This window comes from Embiotoca jacksoni, unplaced genomic scaffold (assembly GCF_022577435.1).
Source record: "Embiotoca jacksoni isolate LCO1_2020_lvr unplaced genomic scaffold, fEmbJac1.0.p SCAF_30, whole genome shotgun sequence".
NCBI lineage: Eukaryota > Metazoa > Chordata > Actinopteri > Embiotocidae > Embiotoca > Embiotoca jacksoni.
The window spans coordinates 4,711,578-4,727,443 of NW_027185382.1; the positions used below are offsets into that span (position 1 = coordinate 4,711,578).

At 44.1% G+C, this 15,866-nt stretch overlaps 3 protein-coding genes across 5 annotated transcripts; 1 reads left to right on the plus strand and 2 right to left on the minus strand.

Moving 5' to 3' along the window:
* Positions 1 to 59: 59 nt before the first annotated feature.
* LOC138206914 (aldehyde oxidase 3-like) lies at positions 60 to 4,552 on the minus strand. 2 transcript variants are annotated; one of them, XR_011178981.1, is made up of 10 exons: positions 4,461 to 4,552; positions 3,295 to 3,474; positions 2,874 to 3,050; positions 2,509 to 2,604; positions 1,909 to 2,065; positions 1,665 to 1,773; positions 1,349 to 1,414; positions 1,019 to 1,193; positions 554 to 721; positions 60 to 143 (listed from the first exon to the last, which is right to left on the minus strand). XR_011178981.1 is itself a non-coding variant. In XM_069163771.1 (7 exons), exons 2-7 carry the CDS (start codon positions 3,448 to 3,450, stop codon positions 1,393 to 1,395), a joined length of 756 nt encoding a protein of 251 aa, XP_069019872.1. In that variant the 5' UTR covers positions 3,451 to 3,474; positions 4,461 to 4,552; the 3' UTR covers positions 1,311 to 1,392. The 2 variants fall into 2 exon arrangements, 1 of the variants encoding a protein (XP_069019872.1); XM_069163771.1 differs by lacking the exons at positions 60 to 143; positions 554 to 721; positions 1,019 to 1,193 and having other exon boundaries at positions 1,311 to 1,414; positions 2,874 to 3,089.
* bzw1a (basic leucine zipper and W2 domains 1a) lies at positions 4,516 to 10,814 on the plus strand. 2 transcript variants are annotated; one of them, XM_069163768.1, is made up of 12 exons: positions 4,516 to 4,605; positions 5,994 to 6,067; positions 6,176 to 6,352; positions 6,476 to 6,570; positions 6,653 to 6,718; positions 7,112 to 7,247; positions 7,392 to 7,501; positions 7,621 to 7,791; positions 7,891 to 8,037; positions 8,685 to 8,823; positions 9,279 to 9,401; positions 10,045 to 10,814. In XM_069163768.1, exons 2-12 carry the CDS (start codon positions 6,004 to 6,006, stop codon positions 10,074 to 10,076), a joined length of 1,260 nt encoding a protein of 419 aa, XP_069019869.1. In that variant the 5' UTR covers positions 4,516 to 4,605; positions 5,994 to 6,003; the 3' UTR covers positions 10,077 to 10,814. The 2 variants fall into 2 exon arrangements, with proteins under 2 accessions (XP_069019869.1, XP_069019870.1); XM_069163769.1 differs by lacking the exons at positions 4,516 to 4,605; positions 5,994 to 6,067; positions 6,476 to 6,570 and having other exon boundaries at positions 6,182 to 6,352.
* A 170-nt stretch (positions 10,815 to 10,984) lies between these two features.
* Positions 10,985 to 14,319, minus strand: LOC138206913 (transcription factor 15-like). Its single transcript, XM_069163770.1, has 2 exons — positions 13,582 to 14,319; positions 10,985 to 12,872 (listed from the first exon to the last, which is right to left on the minus strand). The coding sequence occupies exons 1-2, from the start codon at positions 14,302 to 14,304 to the stop codon at positions 12,837 to 12,839; spliced, it is 759 nt and encodes a 252-aa protein (XP_069019871.1). The 5' UTR covers positions 14,305 to 14,319; the 3' UTR covers positions 10,985 to 12,836.
* Between the last annotated feature and the right edge of the window lie 1,547 nt (positions 14,320 to 15,866).

Consider the following 15,866-nt stretch of genomic DNA (forward strand, 5'->3'; position numbering starts at 1 on the left):
ATAGATTTAAGAAATGGATAAAAGCATCAGAAACAATTTGTAACCATTTAAGAAAACTAACACAGACTTGTCTTGTATTGGACCGAGGCCGATCACACGCCGATGCACCACGGCGCCGCCGTCCCGCCCGTCGGAGAGGAGGCCTGCGACAGGAAGTACAGTTAATCAGGTGTTTGACAGGAAGAGGTTAGGAGAGGCAAGTAAGGTGGGCTGGCTGAATACGTGTGGTCTTAGTACAACGTGCACATAGATTAGCATTTCCATGTACAATTACTACTATATATATATATATATATATACACACTATAAAATCTGGAAACAAATTAACTTTATTGGATTATTTCTACTGTTCTAATAAACAAGAATGAACACAGAAAACCAGATTTTTACTGACTAAATCTCCAGGAATCGTTTTGCTGGGCTCGTCTGCATTGTTGTATTCTTTTACGCGTCACAGATATTTTGTCACACCGCGAGCTGTCTGCAACATGAACGATTGGTTCTGTTTGTGAGTTCACTGCTGGCCTTCGACAGGGATTAAATATCCTCGTACCATTTCTGTGAACTGGTCCCGACAGGCCGTGCGGATCTTCTCAGCCGTGGACGGAGAGCTGAGAGGGAAAACGTCTCCCGGTCCTCCGTCTGGGCGAGCTGCACCGACAGCCGACTTGATGGCAAAGAAAGTGGTGGAGCCGAAGAAGACCGGAGCCTCGCCTACACCCTGGAACAACAACATGGAGAGATAGATAGTTAGCATACAGCTGTCTGAATGCAGTTTAACTTTTGATGCTACCTGCCACTGAATTTCAGAGCAGTCAAAAAAAAAAAAAAAAAAACTTTTTGGTGCTTAATTAAGTCAGATCAACTGTTTTAAGGCCATTCATAGAGTCTGAATAAAGCTTTTTTTTAATGCAAGATGCTCATCTTAGAAACCAGACATGTTTGTGCTAACATACTTCATCCTCTTAGGGTCAAGTATTGAGTCTATGTGGGTAAAGATCCCACAATCCCCCGCTACCTTGGACAGATAGATGGCGCCGGGGTTCTCTGCGTTGGCGATCAGATGGACGTCGCACAGCGCCGGGATCTCGTACTGCGACGGCCCTCTGGTCAGCCAGCAGGACTCCGTCTGCAGGGAACTGCAGCTCCTCGATGGTGTACAGCCCGACGCCCTGCACCAAACCTCCCTCCACCTTCACAACATCACACACCATTTATTTACATGTGGATCTGTCTTCTACCACAGTTGTTAAAAGTTGTTGGTAACCCATCAAACATCACAATCAGATGCTTTACAGCACAAAACAGGAGTTCATATGACAAACGTCTGACACTGTTTTTTTTTCACCTGTCCAATGTCCAAAGCCGGATTGATGCTTTTCCCAACATCCATCACGATGTCTGTCTGGATGTTCTGCAGCAGAGAAACAGCTCAGTTTATTTTGGGATTAATATCCATTATAATATTGTTGTTTGTTCCCCTGCTCTCATCCTTTAGCTCCTCCCATTGTTGGAGGTGAAATTCAGTAACAGGACTGCAGACTGGGACCAACTCTTGTGTGTATCACCAGTGACAAACTGCAGGTATTTGTCCCTGAAAAATGGGACACGGCTGTAGTCCAGTTTTCCCGTTTAACATGTATTATTTAAATAGTTATTGATACCTTGTGATCCCCAGTGAGACAGTCGACCTCCACTTCAGAGCAGCAGGCGCCGAAGGTGAAGTACGCCTGACCTTCATCCTTCTCCCAGTCCACGTCGGTGGGCGGTCCCCTGAAACAGTCAGTCCGTCATATTTACACAGACAGGAATATTATTACAGAAGCGGCAAGCAACCACATGATCCACAGGACAATTTACAGATCTGAATCACATGCATAAATTAGATTTAGAGAAGCGTTTACACACATAAAGAATCCTGTTGCAGATAAGCTGATAACCGACACGCTGTTGTTCCTATGAACGTTTTCTCCTTGTGTAGTTTGGTCACCCATTGTTTCCAGGTGTCTGTGGGACTCTCCTCCATCAGCGGCTGCAGGCGCCTCATCAGCTTCTCACAAGCGTCCTGTGAAAGACACGGTTGTCAAATTGGGTATTTTTGTTTGTGATTAAATATTTGTATTACCTTGTACACATAGGTGAAGCCCATTGGACCTCATGTATAGATTTAAAATGAAGACCAAACAGTTGTGTTAACCTGTAGAATAACTCTGAATTAAAGGCCACAGTGGAAGAGACACGGCCCTCTCAGCTGAACTTTGACCCCATCGCTTCATGCTTTCATGGTTATTCCAGAAGATAAGAGGAGGTGACCACCTTGATTGACAGCCATTCCCACGGCGTCGAAGGGAGCAGCGTTGGGGACGTTTCCTGTGCACGTCTCCTTGATGAAGACGGGCGACATGGGGACTCCGAGGACACGACTGGAGGTAAACTCATTGACTGTGGTTCATCATAGGAACCTTAGCAGCCAGAGACACACCGGAAACTAGAAAGCATAAACCTCACCTGTATGGCCTTGGTGTTGATGCCTTGACCCATCTCAGTCCCTCCATGCGAGACCAGCACCGAGCCGTCTTTATAGACGTTCACCAGAGCTGCACCCTGAACAGAAACACCTCCATCTTTAATATTCTGATGATGACTCAACTTCATCTCAGGTTAGAGATGTCCCGTCATGAGAAGCCCACTGTGCAAAGACATCTGCTTCTAATGCAAGTCGACCTGCAGTAAAGTCTGATTTTATAAACCCATATTCAACGGTTAATAACTTCATGTAAACCTCACAGAACCACAGTTAAATGTTTAAATTGAAGAAAGCCCTTTTGACATTGATTTTATTCATCGTAATGACATTAAATCTACAGACTCACTTGATTGTAGAAACCTTCGGAGAAGCCGACACCAAACTTCAGAGGAACGGCAGCGATGCCGCTCTTCTTCCAGCGGTTGGAGGCGTCGACGAGTCGGATGGCTCCGAGTCGTTTCTGGTAGTCGGCCCTCTCCAGACACTCGTCCCAGCAGCGGACCGTGTCCGTGGGGCAGAAGGGCTGTTTGTAGTGGGTGAAGCACATGTTCATCTCTCTAACCTGGTTGGGAACCAAACAGCAGCCAGTTTACTCATCTTCAGGGTGAATTCAACCCTCATAATATGACCAGATTTAACATGTTTACAGGTACACTGTCCATATTTCAAGGCTAAAATGACCTGAAAGTTAAACAGTGTCCAACGAGCTAACATTTGTTCCACTTGCCTCAAACTGACAACATATTTAGAAAAATATGACCTCTGACCTTTTCAGGAGGCAGGCCGCAGCGAACAGCCACCTCGTGCAGGACGCTCTCCATCACCACGAGTCCCTGAGGACCGCCGAAGCCTCGAAAGGAAGTGTATGAGGGCAGGTAGGTCTTACACACCACACCTCTACCCCGCAGGTTGGCGTTGTCCATGTGGAGGACAGCTTTTTACACGATCTGAAAAACAGTGATGTCATACTTTTAGATGTTGCTAATCTACATGAATAACGTACTGATGGCTGTCCAGGATATGTTCAGCTGTCCCAAAGGCCTCGTCCACGTCTCCTCGCTCCACCTTCCTCTTGGGTTCAAAGTAAGACTCGTGCTTAATGACATCCTGCAAAACAAAGTGGATGGTCGACTCCTGAACTTTAGGACTGAACTTTAACTTTAGGTGCACACAGATGTTTACTCCTCTGATTTATTTCTCCCAAAGTATTTTATATACGGTTTTTTCCATCATCATTTTACACTTATTGATTCTCTCTTTGTTCTGTTTCCGCTCTCGTTTAACCTCCTCAAGTCAACTCAGCTGGCGGCCTTCGACTTGTCAGATCCATCCAACCCATCCAGTGAGTTCATCACAGCTTCAATATCTGCAGGTCGTCTCTTCAAATACATTTTACTGTCCAACCAACCCAAGGTGTTCAATTTACGATGATATAAGACAGAAAAAGTAAGAACTCCTGACTGGAGGGGCATCGTGAATCATTTAAACAATCAATTATCTAAATATATGCCTCTTTATTTCCTGTTGGTCTTCAAATATGATAGTTTCTCATTTATACAGCAAAATAAAATCAGTCAGATCAATATGACGTGAACAGGAAGTGGTTCATGACAAGAAGGCAAGCATGCCGTTTTTCTGCCTAATTTCTTGTTCACAAATACAAAGGAAGTTGTATGCAGCAGCTCCATTAACATAAGCACACATGGAAGAAGAATAAAAACTAAATATTATCTCAAACAACTACAGACATAAATTAATTTACATATCTAAACAAATGTATAAAAGATACAAATGGAAAAAGTTATATAACAGGGAACGTATAAAATGATCAGGATAAAAAAAAATTAAGCGGTTGTAAAACGCTTTAATAAAGAGCACAAACACTCTTTGTTCCCACTTTCTGCCTGAAAAAATAAATAAATGAAAAACTCACGGGGAAAAACGGAAATCCCCTTTTGGCATTGCGCATGCGCGGTGGGTGGAGCCTGCGGAAGTCCTGACGCGAAGGTCTTTTTGTTTGGGCCGCTGAAAGACTCGACACCCAGTTCAACAACCGTTTTTTATCTGCATTAATTTCGGTGAGCACCTCCGTCTCTACTCTCTTTTTACGGTGTCGCATGTGAACCGCCGTTTGAAGCCGCCGCTGCTTCCCGTTCAGCGCTGTTGAAACGAGTCGTTTGATGACGTCACAGCCGCCGCGTTTGGTTTCTTTCACTTCGACCAGCTAGCTTAGCATCAGCAGCGTCGTCGCAGCTAACACACTTCCAGGGAGCTCAAATATAAGATCCGAGTCCGTGTTGACGTTTCGACTTCAGGTCGGAGGACAGATGAGCCGGTGTTGGGTTTGGTTTTGTTTTAAAGCCGTGTTTGAGTTGTTCATCCAGCCGGCCGGCGGGTCCAGCTGAAGTGCGCCGGTGAGGCGCATGGTGAGGCCCCGTGTTAGCTGCTGCTAATCCAGTTAGCCTGCTGGAGCTCAGGAAAACGAGCAGAGAACATAGGAGACACTCAGGAGACACTCAGGAGACATCCAGGAGACACTCAGGAGACACTCAGTGTCCGGAGTCCACCAGTTTGCTCTGATTCACTGTGTGAACAGATCCGCTGGTTCATTTCTGCGGCTTCTCTTTTGTCTCTTTCCTTTCTGTGGCTCATTATTAACCCTCTCACTGCGCTTTATCCCGTTTCTCCATATTTCCTTGTTTGTCCCTGGTTTTATTTTATTATTTTTTTTTAAGGCGCTTGTATGAAACACGATATTCACCATGAAGCACCCATTTGGCTCTTCATGCTGAAATGGTCCAGTGAAAACATGCCTTTGTTTAAAACGGGTAGTTTTAGGTTTACACATGTTGTGGAATATGTGAAAGGAAATGTTCTTTATTTAGGCTTTATTTAATTTACTTGACTTTGGGTAAATAAATTAAAAAAAAAAAAAAGCAACATACCTTTTTATAGCTTTTAAAAGCAAAACAGGTGGCGGTAAACTTCATTTCCAAAAGATTGATTTGATTTGAGCAAATCTTTAAATATCAGCGACAAATATGTAGTTTCGCTTTGAAATAAGGTCTCGGTCATTTCACAGTAGTTTTTGTTTAAAGGGCATTCATTGGACCTCTGTTAGTTTCACCGTTATAATACCATGCAGACAAAGCCCTTTATTCACTCAGGTGTTAAAACCTAATTATCAAGCTTATCCTGTCTTTATTGTTGTCTGGTGGCTGAAATACTTTTATTTTCTAACAATTATTTAAATGTCAGCCTCAATGCTATATTTTCATTAGTTTCATTACACTTTTTTTTTTTTAATGACCTGTTTTCTTGTTCTACATTGTAAATGTGTTCAATAAGAGTGCTCGCCCAGTTTATACCCAATTTTGACAATACACAGTTAAAGGGAACGTGTGTGTGTGTGTGTGTTGTCTGTTAAACGGGATAAAACTAACTTTTTTTGTATTATTCTTTTCAGAGTGTCTTTTATGAATAATCAAAAGCAGCAGAAGCCAACGCTTACTGGCCAGCGTTTCAAAACGAGGAAAAGAGGTCAGTGTTGCTGCTTTTCATGTTTCCTGCTCTGCGTGTCTAATTGTGCTTCGTCCTCCCTGATTTATTTCTTCTTCTGAATCCAACACGCGTGTTCTCTCCCTGCAGATGAAAAGGAGAGGTTTGACCCTACTCAGTTTCAAGAAAGTATCGTACAAGGCTTGAATCAAACTGGCTCTGACTTGGAAGCGGTCGCGAAGTTCCTTGATGCCTCTGGCGCCAAACTTGACTACCGCCGGTATGCAGAGACACTCTTTGACATCCTGGTGGCTGGCGGGATGCTGGGTGAGTCGACGGCGTTACAGACACGCGGCCAGAAGTTTGTGTCGGTTGTAAAGTTTCATATAGAGGAAGTAAAATGATTGGTAAATGTAATTAAAGGTTATTTGTAAATGTCCGTCCCGACAGCTCCAGGTGGTACTCTATCTGACGACATGACCCGCACCGAGTTCTGCCTCTTCACGGCACAAGAAGACCTGGAGACAATGCAAGCTTATGCTCAGGTGAGCGACGTGACCAGCAGCTGTTGGTAACAATCGATAAACTAGCAGGTGCACGTGTTGAAGCGTTCTTCTTCTCAAACAGGTTTTTAACAAGCTGATCAGGCGTTACAAGTACCTGGAGAAGGGTTTCGAAGAGGAGATCAAAAAGGTGATTTTTTTTTTTTCTCTCTCTTTATTATTAACTGCAAGTTGAACACTGAAATCATTCTGTTCAGACCGAGGTCACAACTTATTCCGTTTTAACGTGTCTCTGGTGTTCGTTTCATTTTAATGTGCAACTGGTTTGTTCTGGATTTCTTGTAACTTCATAGTTGCATTTTGCAGCTAACCAACAGGTTTTATTGAGGTGTTTATGTATTTATTATGGACCAATAAAATGTTACAGATCAGATTGTTTCACACTAATAAAATATATGTCACTCCCACACTTGTAAACGGTTTGAATTTTCCCACAGTTTTATATTAGTTGTATGATTAACCACCTTTTTTATTTTCTTTTTACACTTGAACAAACAACAAACGTGTTTTGTTTTCTTTGTAGTTGTTGCTGTTTCTAAAGGGGTTCACTGAGTCTGAGCGCAACAAGCTCGCCATGCTGGCCGGCATCCTGCTGGCCAACGGCAACATATCAGCCTCCATCCTGAGCAGCCTCTTCAACGAGAACCTCGTCAAAGAGGGTAAGGCCGGGACATTAGAGAGAAAACTTCCTATTTATTTGCTTCTATTTAGGTCAGCTCGTCTAGGCTCGTAATGACACAAATATTGGCTTCTGTTACACTGAGAGTTCAACGGAAAACAAACGGTTTGTCCTCTTCATCCAGGAGTATCTGCAGCCTTCGCTGTCAAGCTGTTCAAGTCTTGGATCAACGAGAAGGACATCAACTCTGTTGCCGCCAGTCTCCGCAAAGTCAGCATGGACAACAGGCTGATGGTAAATTGACTTTAAAGAAATCAGCTCTTCTGTGCATGTTGTCACTTGTGTTTGTATGATAAACAACCATTATTGCGGTACATGAATCTCACTTGTTTGGGAATATCTTCGCCTCACAGGAACTCTTTCCTGCCAACAAACGGAGCTGCGAGCATTTTTCTAAGTACTTCACCGACGCCGGGCTGAAGGAGCTGTCCGACTTCGCCCGCAACCAGCAATCCATCGGCGCCCGCAAGGAGCTGCAGAAGGAGCTCCAGGAGCAGATGTTCCGCGGTGACCCTCAGAAGGAGGTGAGACCGCAGAAAAACCTTTGTTAGTGCTGACGGGCAACTTTCAAGGCCGCCTGCAGACATGCAAACTGAATCATTAACCTCTGTGTTTGCCATCAGATCATTGCCTTCACCAAGGAGGAGATGAAAAAGTCCAACCTCTCTGAGCAGGCCATGATCAGCATCATCTGGACCAGCGTGATGAGCTGCGTGGAGTGGAACAAGAAGGAAGAGCTGGTGACCGAACAAGCCATCAAACACTTGAAGGTACGCAGCGCGTCCTGCAAGAACTACAGACTTTTAAAATGTCTCCGTATGAGACATTTTAAAGCACTTTGAAAGCTTTCATGTATCAGGTGCAGAATATTGGCTCGTGTGTCGATTCCCAGATGTGACGCAATAAAAGATGAACTTGCCACGGTGACTGCAGGTTGTGACATGTCTGCAAATGTTTGTGGCCTCATTGTGAAACGGTGTTTACAGGAGTCAGTGCAGTCAAATCTGTTGAACTCTGAGGAATATTCAGTTCTTTAAAAGTAGCTGAATGCAGCAGCTTAGGAGGTTTTTAAGAGCCAGTTTTGCATATTTGAAGTTATAATCAGATATTTTATTTATTTTAGAAAGAAGAGATTGTTTTTTTTTACCAGGAGACATGCCAAACGTTCTGTAATGATTCTAGATGTTGTTTCTGTTGGCACCAACCTCATTCGAGCCTGTCCTCCCGCTCGAGTAGAATTTTAACAGTTTGTGATCTTCATGGTGTGAAAATCTGCACGAAATGCCAATAAGAGGAAGAGCTTGAAGCTGAAGGGAAACCGTGTAATTCGAGCTTGGATTCTGCTGTAAATCTATGAACTTCAATGAGCGCAGATGTTGCAACTGCTTCTCTGTAACACGGCCTCATGTCTCTGCAGCAATACAGCCCTCTGCTGAAAGCCTTCACCTCCCAGGGTCTGTCCGAGCTCAGCCTGCTGCTGAAGATCCAGGAGTACTGCTACGACAACATCCACTTCATGAAGGCCTTTCAGAAGATCGTGGTGCTCCTCTACAAAGGTTGGTGCCGAGCTCGGACACGAGAACTCAGCGAATCCTCAATATAAACTACCCACTGACAGTTTGTCTCGTTTTGTTTTAGGTTTAAGAAAGTCCGTTCACTTTTAACGCTGAGAGATACGAGGTCATTTTTCAACATTACCTTAAACTGTTGTACCTCTAATGCTTGGTGTCGGTTTTAACAAAACACGTCAAGTCTGCCTTGTCGTCGTTCTTCACACTCAGCTTCTGATTGGTGTATTGATTTACCTGAAAAAATACATTGAGATATAAACCTAAGCACTTTTTTGGGGGGGTAAATAAAAAAAACAACTTAATTCTTCCCACCAAGCATCAGTTAAGCGTTTTTATTTTTATTTTTTTTAAGTGATCCTTTACTGAGGCATATTTCAGGCTCTTGATGATTCAGTGCTCCTGCACAGCTCTGACGCTGTTCCCTTTCTCCCTCGTAACAGCGGATGTGTTGAGCGAAGAGGCCATACTGAAGTGGTACACTGAAACCCACCTTGCCAAGGGGAAGAGCGTTTTCCTCGAGCAGATGAAAAAATTTGTCGAGTGGCTGAAAAACGCGGAGGAAGGTAAAAATAAAATACATTTCTTTCAAGGCCGTTTTAATAAACAGGATGAAATCCAGCCGTTATTACAGTCATATCCATGTTTTTAAATCAAATGTCAATACAGTTGTAAGATAAGATAAAGAGCTGCAACACCTTTCAGTGTCCAACATGATATTCAGCAAGGGAAAACCCAGTAATCTGGCACCCAAACAAATGACACATTTTTTCCCCCCCATAATTTTAGTGATTTATCATCATAATACATACAAGAGTGAAGTTGCCTTTATATTTGTTTATGAAATAAGAGGAGATAAGAACAGGAGATGTAACATGTCAACGAGTGTGGATGACCTTGATAATACATTCGAAGCCACAGCTTACAGATGTCCCCTGAACGCCTCACGTGCGGACTATAAGTAGACACAAAGACTCGGTTACTGAACCACAACTCGCACTTTAGTTCATTTGAAAAGAGTAAGTGTTGTAATGTTAAAAGTGAATTCATCCACTAAATCTCTGTTTGGGGAAAATGGTGAAATACAGAAGAGGGTTCATTTATTTTTGTGCTCTTGCCCGGTGTTACCAATTTCAGATATTGTCTACACACTGTTTACAGCTGTTTGCTGACTAATGAATTCTTCCGATTGACCTGTCGTCTCTTCAGAGTCCGAGTCGGATGAAGAGGAGGCGGACTGAAGACTCACTCGCCAGATGAGCTTTTCTTTCTTCCTTTTTTTTTTTTTTTTTTTTTTTTTTTTACAAGTAGCAGCAGGAGCAGTAGAATGTGTTTCTCCTTCTTTCTCTTCTACCTCCTGTTACGTATTGATCCCCAAACATGCGCCCTTCCACCACTCCGAATCACGTCAACTTTATTTAAACAAAGTGAAAAAGGACTCGGTCCGTCACTCGCAACGCATTTAGTGCCGCAGCTGGAAGTGGAAGTGGAAAATGACGAATTCTCCCACTTTATTTTCTTTCTTTCTTCTTTTTTTTTTTTTTTTTTTTGGTATTATTAATGTTGTAATACCTTCTGTAATTTGGATACAAACATTCCATGTGATCTCGACAGCCGCTGCTCTGACGCATCGGATCCAGGATTTGGCGAATGATAAATTTTCGCCTCGATGACGTGGCAGACAAAAAAAATGTTTTCGCAGTTTAGCCAAAGTTTTGTTTTTTCCCCTCATCTCTCTCACGTTTTAGTTTTTATTTCACCCAACTCATGTTTTGGCTCCTGTCTGGTCTTAAACTTGGCCTTTTGACTTTTGGGTAAACCTGTACTGCCTGTCGAGGTCCCTCTGGTCAGTCTGTCAGAAGACACGCCCCCCTCTGTAAAACGCTTCGCCAGCCAACTGATTATTATTGGTTTCTACTTTCTTTAATCTGATATAAACCAATTGACTTTTTTATGAAATAAAAGATTATTGAAATGGTTGTTGCTGTCATGTTTGACCTTTTTATTTTCCTAATTTATTTAGAGAAATATGGAGCTGCTGCCAATTTAAAGAGCTTTAAACATTTCTTGGCTATAGTATCAGTGATGCATCAGTGATGCTATAGCTCAAATCATTTACACACTATCCTAGTTATAAAATAATGAGTCATAATTAAGATGGTTTTTTTCTTTTGTGATTGAAGTGTGCTTCTGTATATTTGGATGTCATTAAAAATGTGTTGGTACATGTTTTGCTACCAGGAGAAAACCTCATGATGAAGACCTGCAGTTGTAAATAGAGTTTTACTGCAATTTATTTTCAACAGCAGTTTGTATTTAAAGTTATAGAAGAACCTAATTCTTTTAATTTTAAAATACAACATCTGCAGACACCAAACAAAGGAGACAATTTGAAATCCTCATTTTTATTTTTTCATTGTACAAAAATAAATTTTCTCTTCAAGCAGCTTGTCGGTATTTGCGATGTGCAAAGGACACAGTTTTCAGCTATTCAAGTACTTTATCTTACACAGTCGTGCTGCTCATTTGATTTAGAGGTAGGCCTTCATATTTAGCAGGTCTGAGGTAGTGTGCAACATTTCCCTGTGATAGCTTTGTGCTCTATAATAAACATCAAGGCATCCAGTTGATTGTAAAAGGATTCATTTTTCAACAAATTAGTGCAAAAGGCAGCCCGGTGTGCTTTTCACGCCAGGACACCCTGCCTTCACGTGCTCACCCAACGTGGCGGTTCTCAGCTTTATAAAGTGATTTAAAGAGATTGTGCAACAATGCAGAAGTAAACATTTCACCACACTGCAAATAAATTCATCTGAACAATTCATCCTGTAATCAGGCCACAATCAGAGCAACACACAGTTACCATGCAGTTATTCATGGAGGGCTTCAGCAGAGTCGCAAACCTCCTGCAGTACAGTTAAAGGAAGAAATATCCGCATTTATGTATTTAAAATCCAGTCAAATGCTCCCGGTCCTTTTATCTCATCGACATGTGGAAAAGCAAATGAAGTGTTTACTGACGTCTGGCCTGCATGTGATGAACTAACAATGTCCGCGTGTCCTTTGCAGGTTGTGATGATGAGCCGATGAAGAGTGACCAGGGCCTGATGTCACAGGAACATTACAAGGTACGGTAACCAGGTCCGAGACACAAGTTCACGTTAACGTGAGGAACTCTGGTGCTGATGTTGATCAAGAGACGTGTCCTTCGTCGTGAAGGTCGTTGCTTCTTCCTGCTGCGCACACATCAGTGTGAAACGAGCTTTTTTGCAAAACAGTTTGTATAAAACACTGAATGCGTCCACTGGACATGCGTTGGCGTTAAGATGGCCAGCAGTGGCAGCACTGATTGAATCTGTTGGTGTCTGTGATCAGATTTCACCACAAACCTCCTCAAATACATTCATAAAGCCCAGAACTAATTTGCATCTCTCGTCGTATGTTTCTTTCTCACGTCGCTTCTAAAATCCACCTTACTTTTGTATTTTTCTTACAGGCACCAAATCCCGTGAAGACAATGAGCTGAATGAGTCAGCATCATGCACATCCAGTCCTCCTTCATACGTCCATGGTTAATGCCCCTTAAAGCAGCCCTGCGGTATTCCTGGCAGGACTTGAAGGTAACACTGAACTGACAGCACCCACTGCTGCTCTTCAGTTTCCTTCATGTGACTGAAGGCAACAAGGCTTTTTTTTTAGGAGTCAGACATGGTGGAGGGGGTGGTGGTGGTGGTGGTGGTGGCGGCGTAGTGTGTACTATTCGAGGGACCAGAAATAGACCTACGTCAGGTGCAACTTTACACATCGGCTCAGGTTACAGCTCAACCAAAACACAGAGGTTCACAAGCACATGATCGTGAACAGAAAGTGCTTTTCAGGGTCAAAAATCTGTCTCTCGTTTTCTAGTCGAACCCAAAAATAAATATATTTGAATGTGTACAAAGTCCCACATGTAAACAAGGTCAGGGTTGGACTCCTCCTCTGTCTGAGGGCGCTTCCTTTCACACGGCGGCCGAGTGCTTCCCTCCATCTCTGAGCTGTGGAGGCAAACAAACGCTGATCTTTACCACGAACAGTAAAAGCACCGTGACAATTCACCCGATTCCACAAACTCCAGACGAATGTTTAACACGGCAGAAACATCAGTTTCACAGTCAGCCTCATTTTCAGTCTCCAAAGCTCAAACGTACTTTTAGTTTAGTGTCATTGAGGACTTATTTGATGCACTGTAAACACGTAAGAGTGATATAATCCTTAACCAGTGCAAGCTTCTAGTCTCCATTTATCTACAAGGGATCCAGTCAGAGAACATCACCTGCAGTAAACACCTCTGATCCCCTCTGACACGTAAACAAACACTCTTATAAATGAATCTCATTTTGTAAATTATTTTTAAAACACCATTTTTGATGTAGAAGACATCAATTCTGTGTGTTTGCTTTACGTTTAAAAATAAAGAATAATCTATCATAAATTTGAACCAAGCCTGCAGCCAAGTTGCAGACTTATTTGAAGTCTGAGGCTCCTCAGCTTGTTTTCATTTTGTGTTGTGTTGAAACAGGTGTCACTTTGGTTGAAGCCACAAACTCAGCAGGTCTACTTTGAACATAAAGAGGATGCAGCCCGCACAGGTGCATCATCTGCTCCACTTTCAGGGGTCTGGAGCAGATCCTGGATCTGTGGGGGTCTGCGTAAAAGTCGGTTTCTGCTGAGTTTAATGCGCAACAGGTGTGAAAAGCCACTCACCAGTTTCCTCTGGTTGCCGAGGCAGAAAGTGCAGATGGGCCGCAGGGAGGGCGCGCTGAGCGCGGCCGGGCCGTGCAGGATGCTCTGGTAGTGGATGCAGGGCTGCCCGTCCCGGCAGTCCTCCTCCAGCAGCAGCACGTTGGCCAGGTGGGAGATGTAGCTGGAGGCCAGGCGCAGCGTCTCTATCTTGGAGAGCTTCCTGTCGGCGGGCTCGGTGGGAATGAGTGTGCGCAGCGCCGTGAAGGCCGTGTTCACGCTGTGCGTCCTGTCCCGCTCCCGTGCGTTGGCCGCCTGCCTCTGTTTGCTGGCCCCGGGCAGATGCGCGTCTCCAACGCCTCTTCCACCTCCGTTGCTGCTCCTTCTCCTTCTCCTCCTCCGTCTGAGGGCACCGGCACGAGAGGTCTCTGCCTCCTCCCCCTCCTCCTGCCCCGGCTCTCTGCGCGGGCTGCAGCCGCCGGTGGACTTCCCGTCGGAGCTGTCGGTGACACTGTCCAGGTCGTCCAGGTCGGAGGTGAAGCAGTCGGGTTGCGCGGTGGGCTCGCTGCTTGTGGACTTCATCCTGCCGTTTCTCGGGTCTGACTGGGCTGCTGGGGCCGTGCGGGCGGGCGGGCGGCTGCACGGCACTTTATCCTGAGGGTGAAAATAGCACCGGGAGCCGAGCAGCTGCCGCCGATCCGGTGACCGAGGGGGTTTGCGCCGTCCGGCCCCCCGGCGGATCGGCATACCATGTCTAATGAATGACGGCTGCTTTCTAGGTCGCCAGCCCGCGGCGGAAAAGGAAGGACAGGTGGAGCCTACTGGAGGGGAGGAGGGGGCACCTGTTGTGGTCTGAAGGATACAGGTTTAAATTAGGCTCCACCGATATGGGGCCTCCATCAAGGCCAATACAAGAAAATTCACATGGGAAATTAAAAATCGATCTGGAGCTAAACTGGTCTCATTCTTTATCCGTAGCAGCTGGTCAGGAAGCAAATCCAGCTGTGATGCTTCAACATCTGCCACGTTTAGTGAATAAGAGGAGGCAAGTGTCTCTTCTTCCTGATCAATTGTATTTAGGAAACTTTGTTCTGCCTCATCTTATTGCTACAGAAAGTTTAATCCATCATCATAATTTTACTCATTTTATATGCATTTTTATTACATATTTTGTACTATTATTTGTTCTTTCACTACTATATTATTTACATTTTATTTAGTGTGTGTGTGTGTGTGTGTGTGTGTGTGTGTGTGTGTGTGTGTGTGTGTGTGTGTGTGTGTTTGTGTCTCTCTCTCCTGCCTGTTGGCATCCAGGACGGAGGATAACTTTGCTGCTTTGGCCATCGGCTCTGCGCTCCCACTGAGTGAACAGTCCAGGTGTGCCCTCCCGTCCTGTCTGTGCCTACCATGATGGACACACACACACACACACACACACACACACACACACACACCCTCCCCTCCTCCTCCACCACCTTGCCCAGTGCCATCTTTGGGGGTGGATATAAATATCTGCTCGGACTGTGCCTTGTGTGTGTGTGTGTGTGTTGCTGCAAAGGCTGCGAGCGACTTCCAGGTTGTCAGTTTCATTCAGAGTACGATGGAAAGATGAAAATACTTTAAACTTGTTTCTTTTTTCCTGCAAATTGCATTTGATAAAGGTTTAAAGTTTTTTACCTTGATTTCAAACTGGATTTTATTCCCATTTATCTGCATTTCTGTGCATTTTTATGCTCTTACTAGTTTTGCCACCAGAGGGCAGTTAATCCCCAGTGATCACTTCTCCTCTGATGTCTGCTGCAGGCCTGAGCATAAGCCAAGACGCTTTACAGCTAATTATTTTGTAGAAATGCCCTTCATAACTTTGTAAAGAACACTTTAGATCATTGAAAAGCAAAATACTGAAGAAAAAAAAAAGAATATCACCAGAGGGCTGAGCTGACTGGGTCTTGCAGTGCTCTAACAAACAGTCCAACTTCATCCTAATCAGCTGTAAAAAAAAAAAAAGAAAAAAGTCTCCTGGCAGAGTGGAATCCTAATTGGTGTGGAGCTAATGTGGCCTCTTTAATCTTTTAATCCTCATTTCCTCGTGGCCCCGTGGCCCTGACCTGCTGGCCGTGAGCTTGTCTGGCCCCTGTAGCAAAGTCAAATGCCTCTCTGCTGCTGCTGCGGAGTAGCCAGCACCAACAACAACAAAAAAAGAACCTCAGCAAAGTAGAAAAATATCTCTGTAAAATGATAACAACACTGTTAACTGCCTTTCACGAATTCTCTACTTTCAGGTAAAACAAGACCTCCTCTGGTGGCCA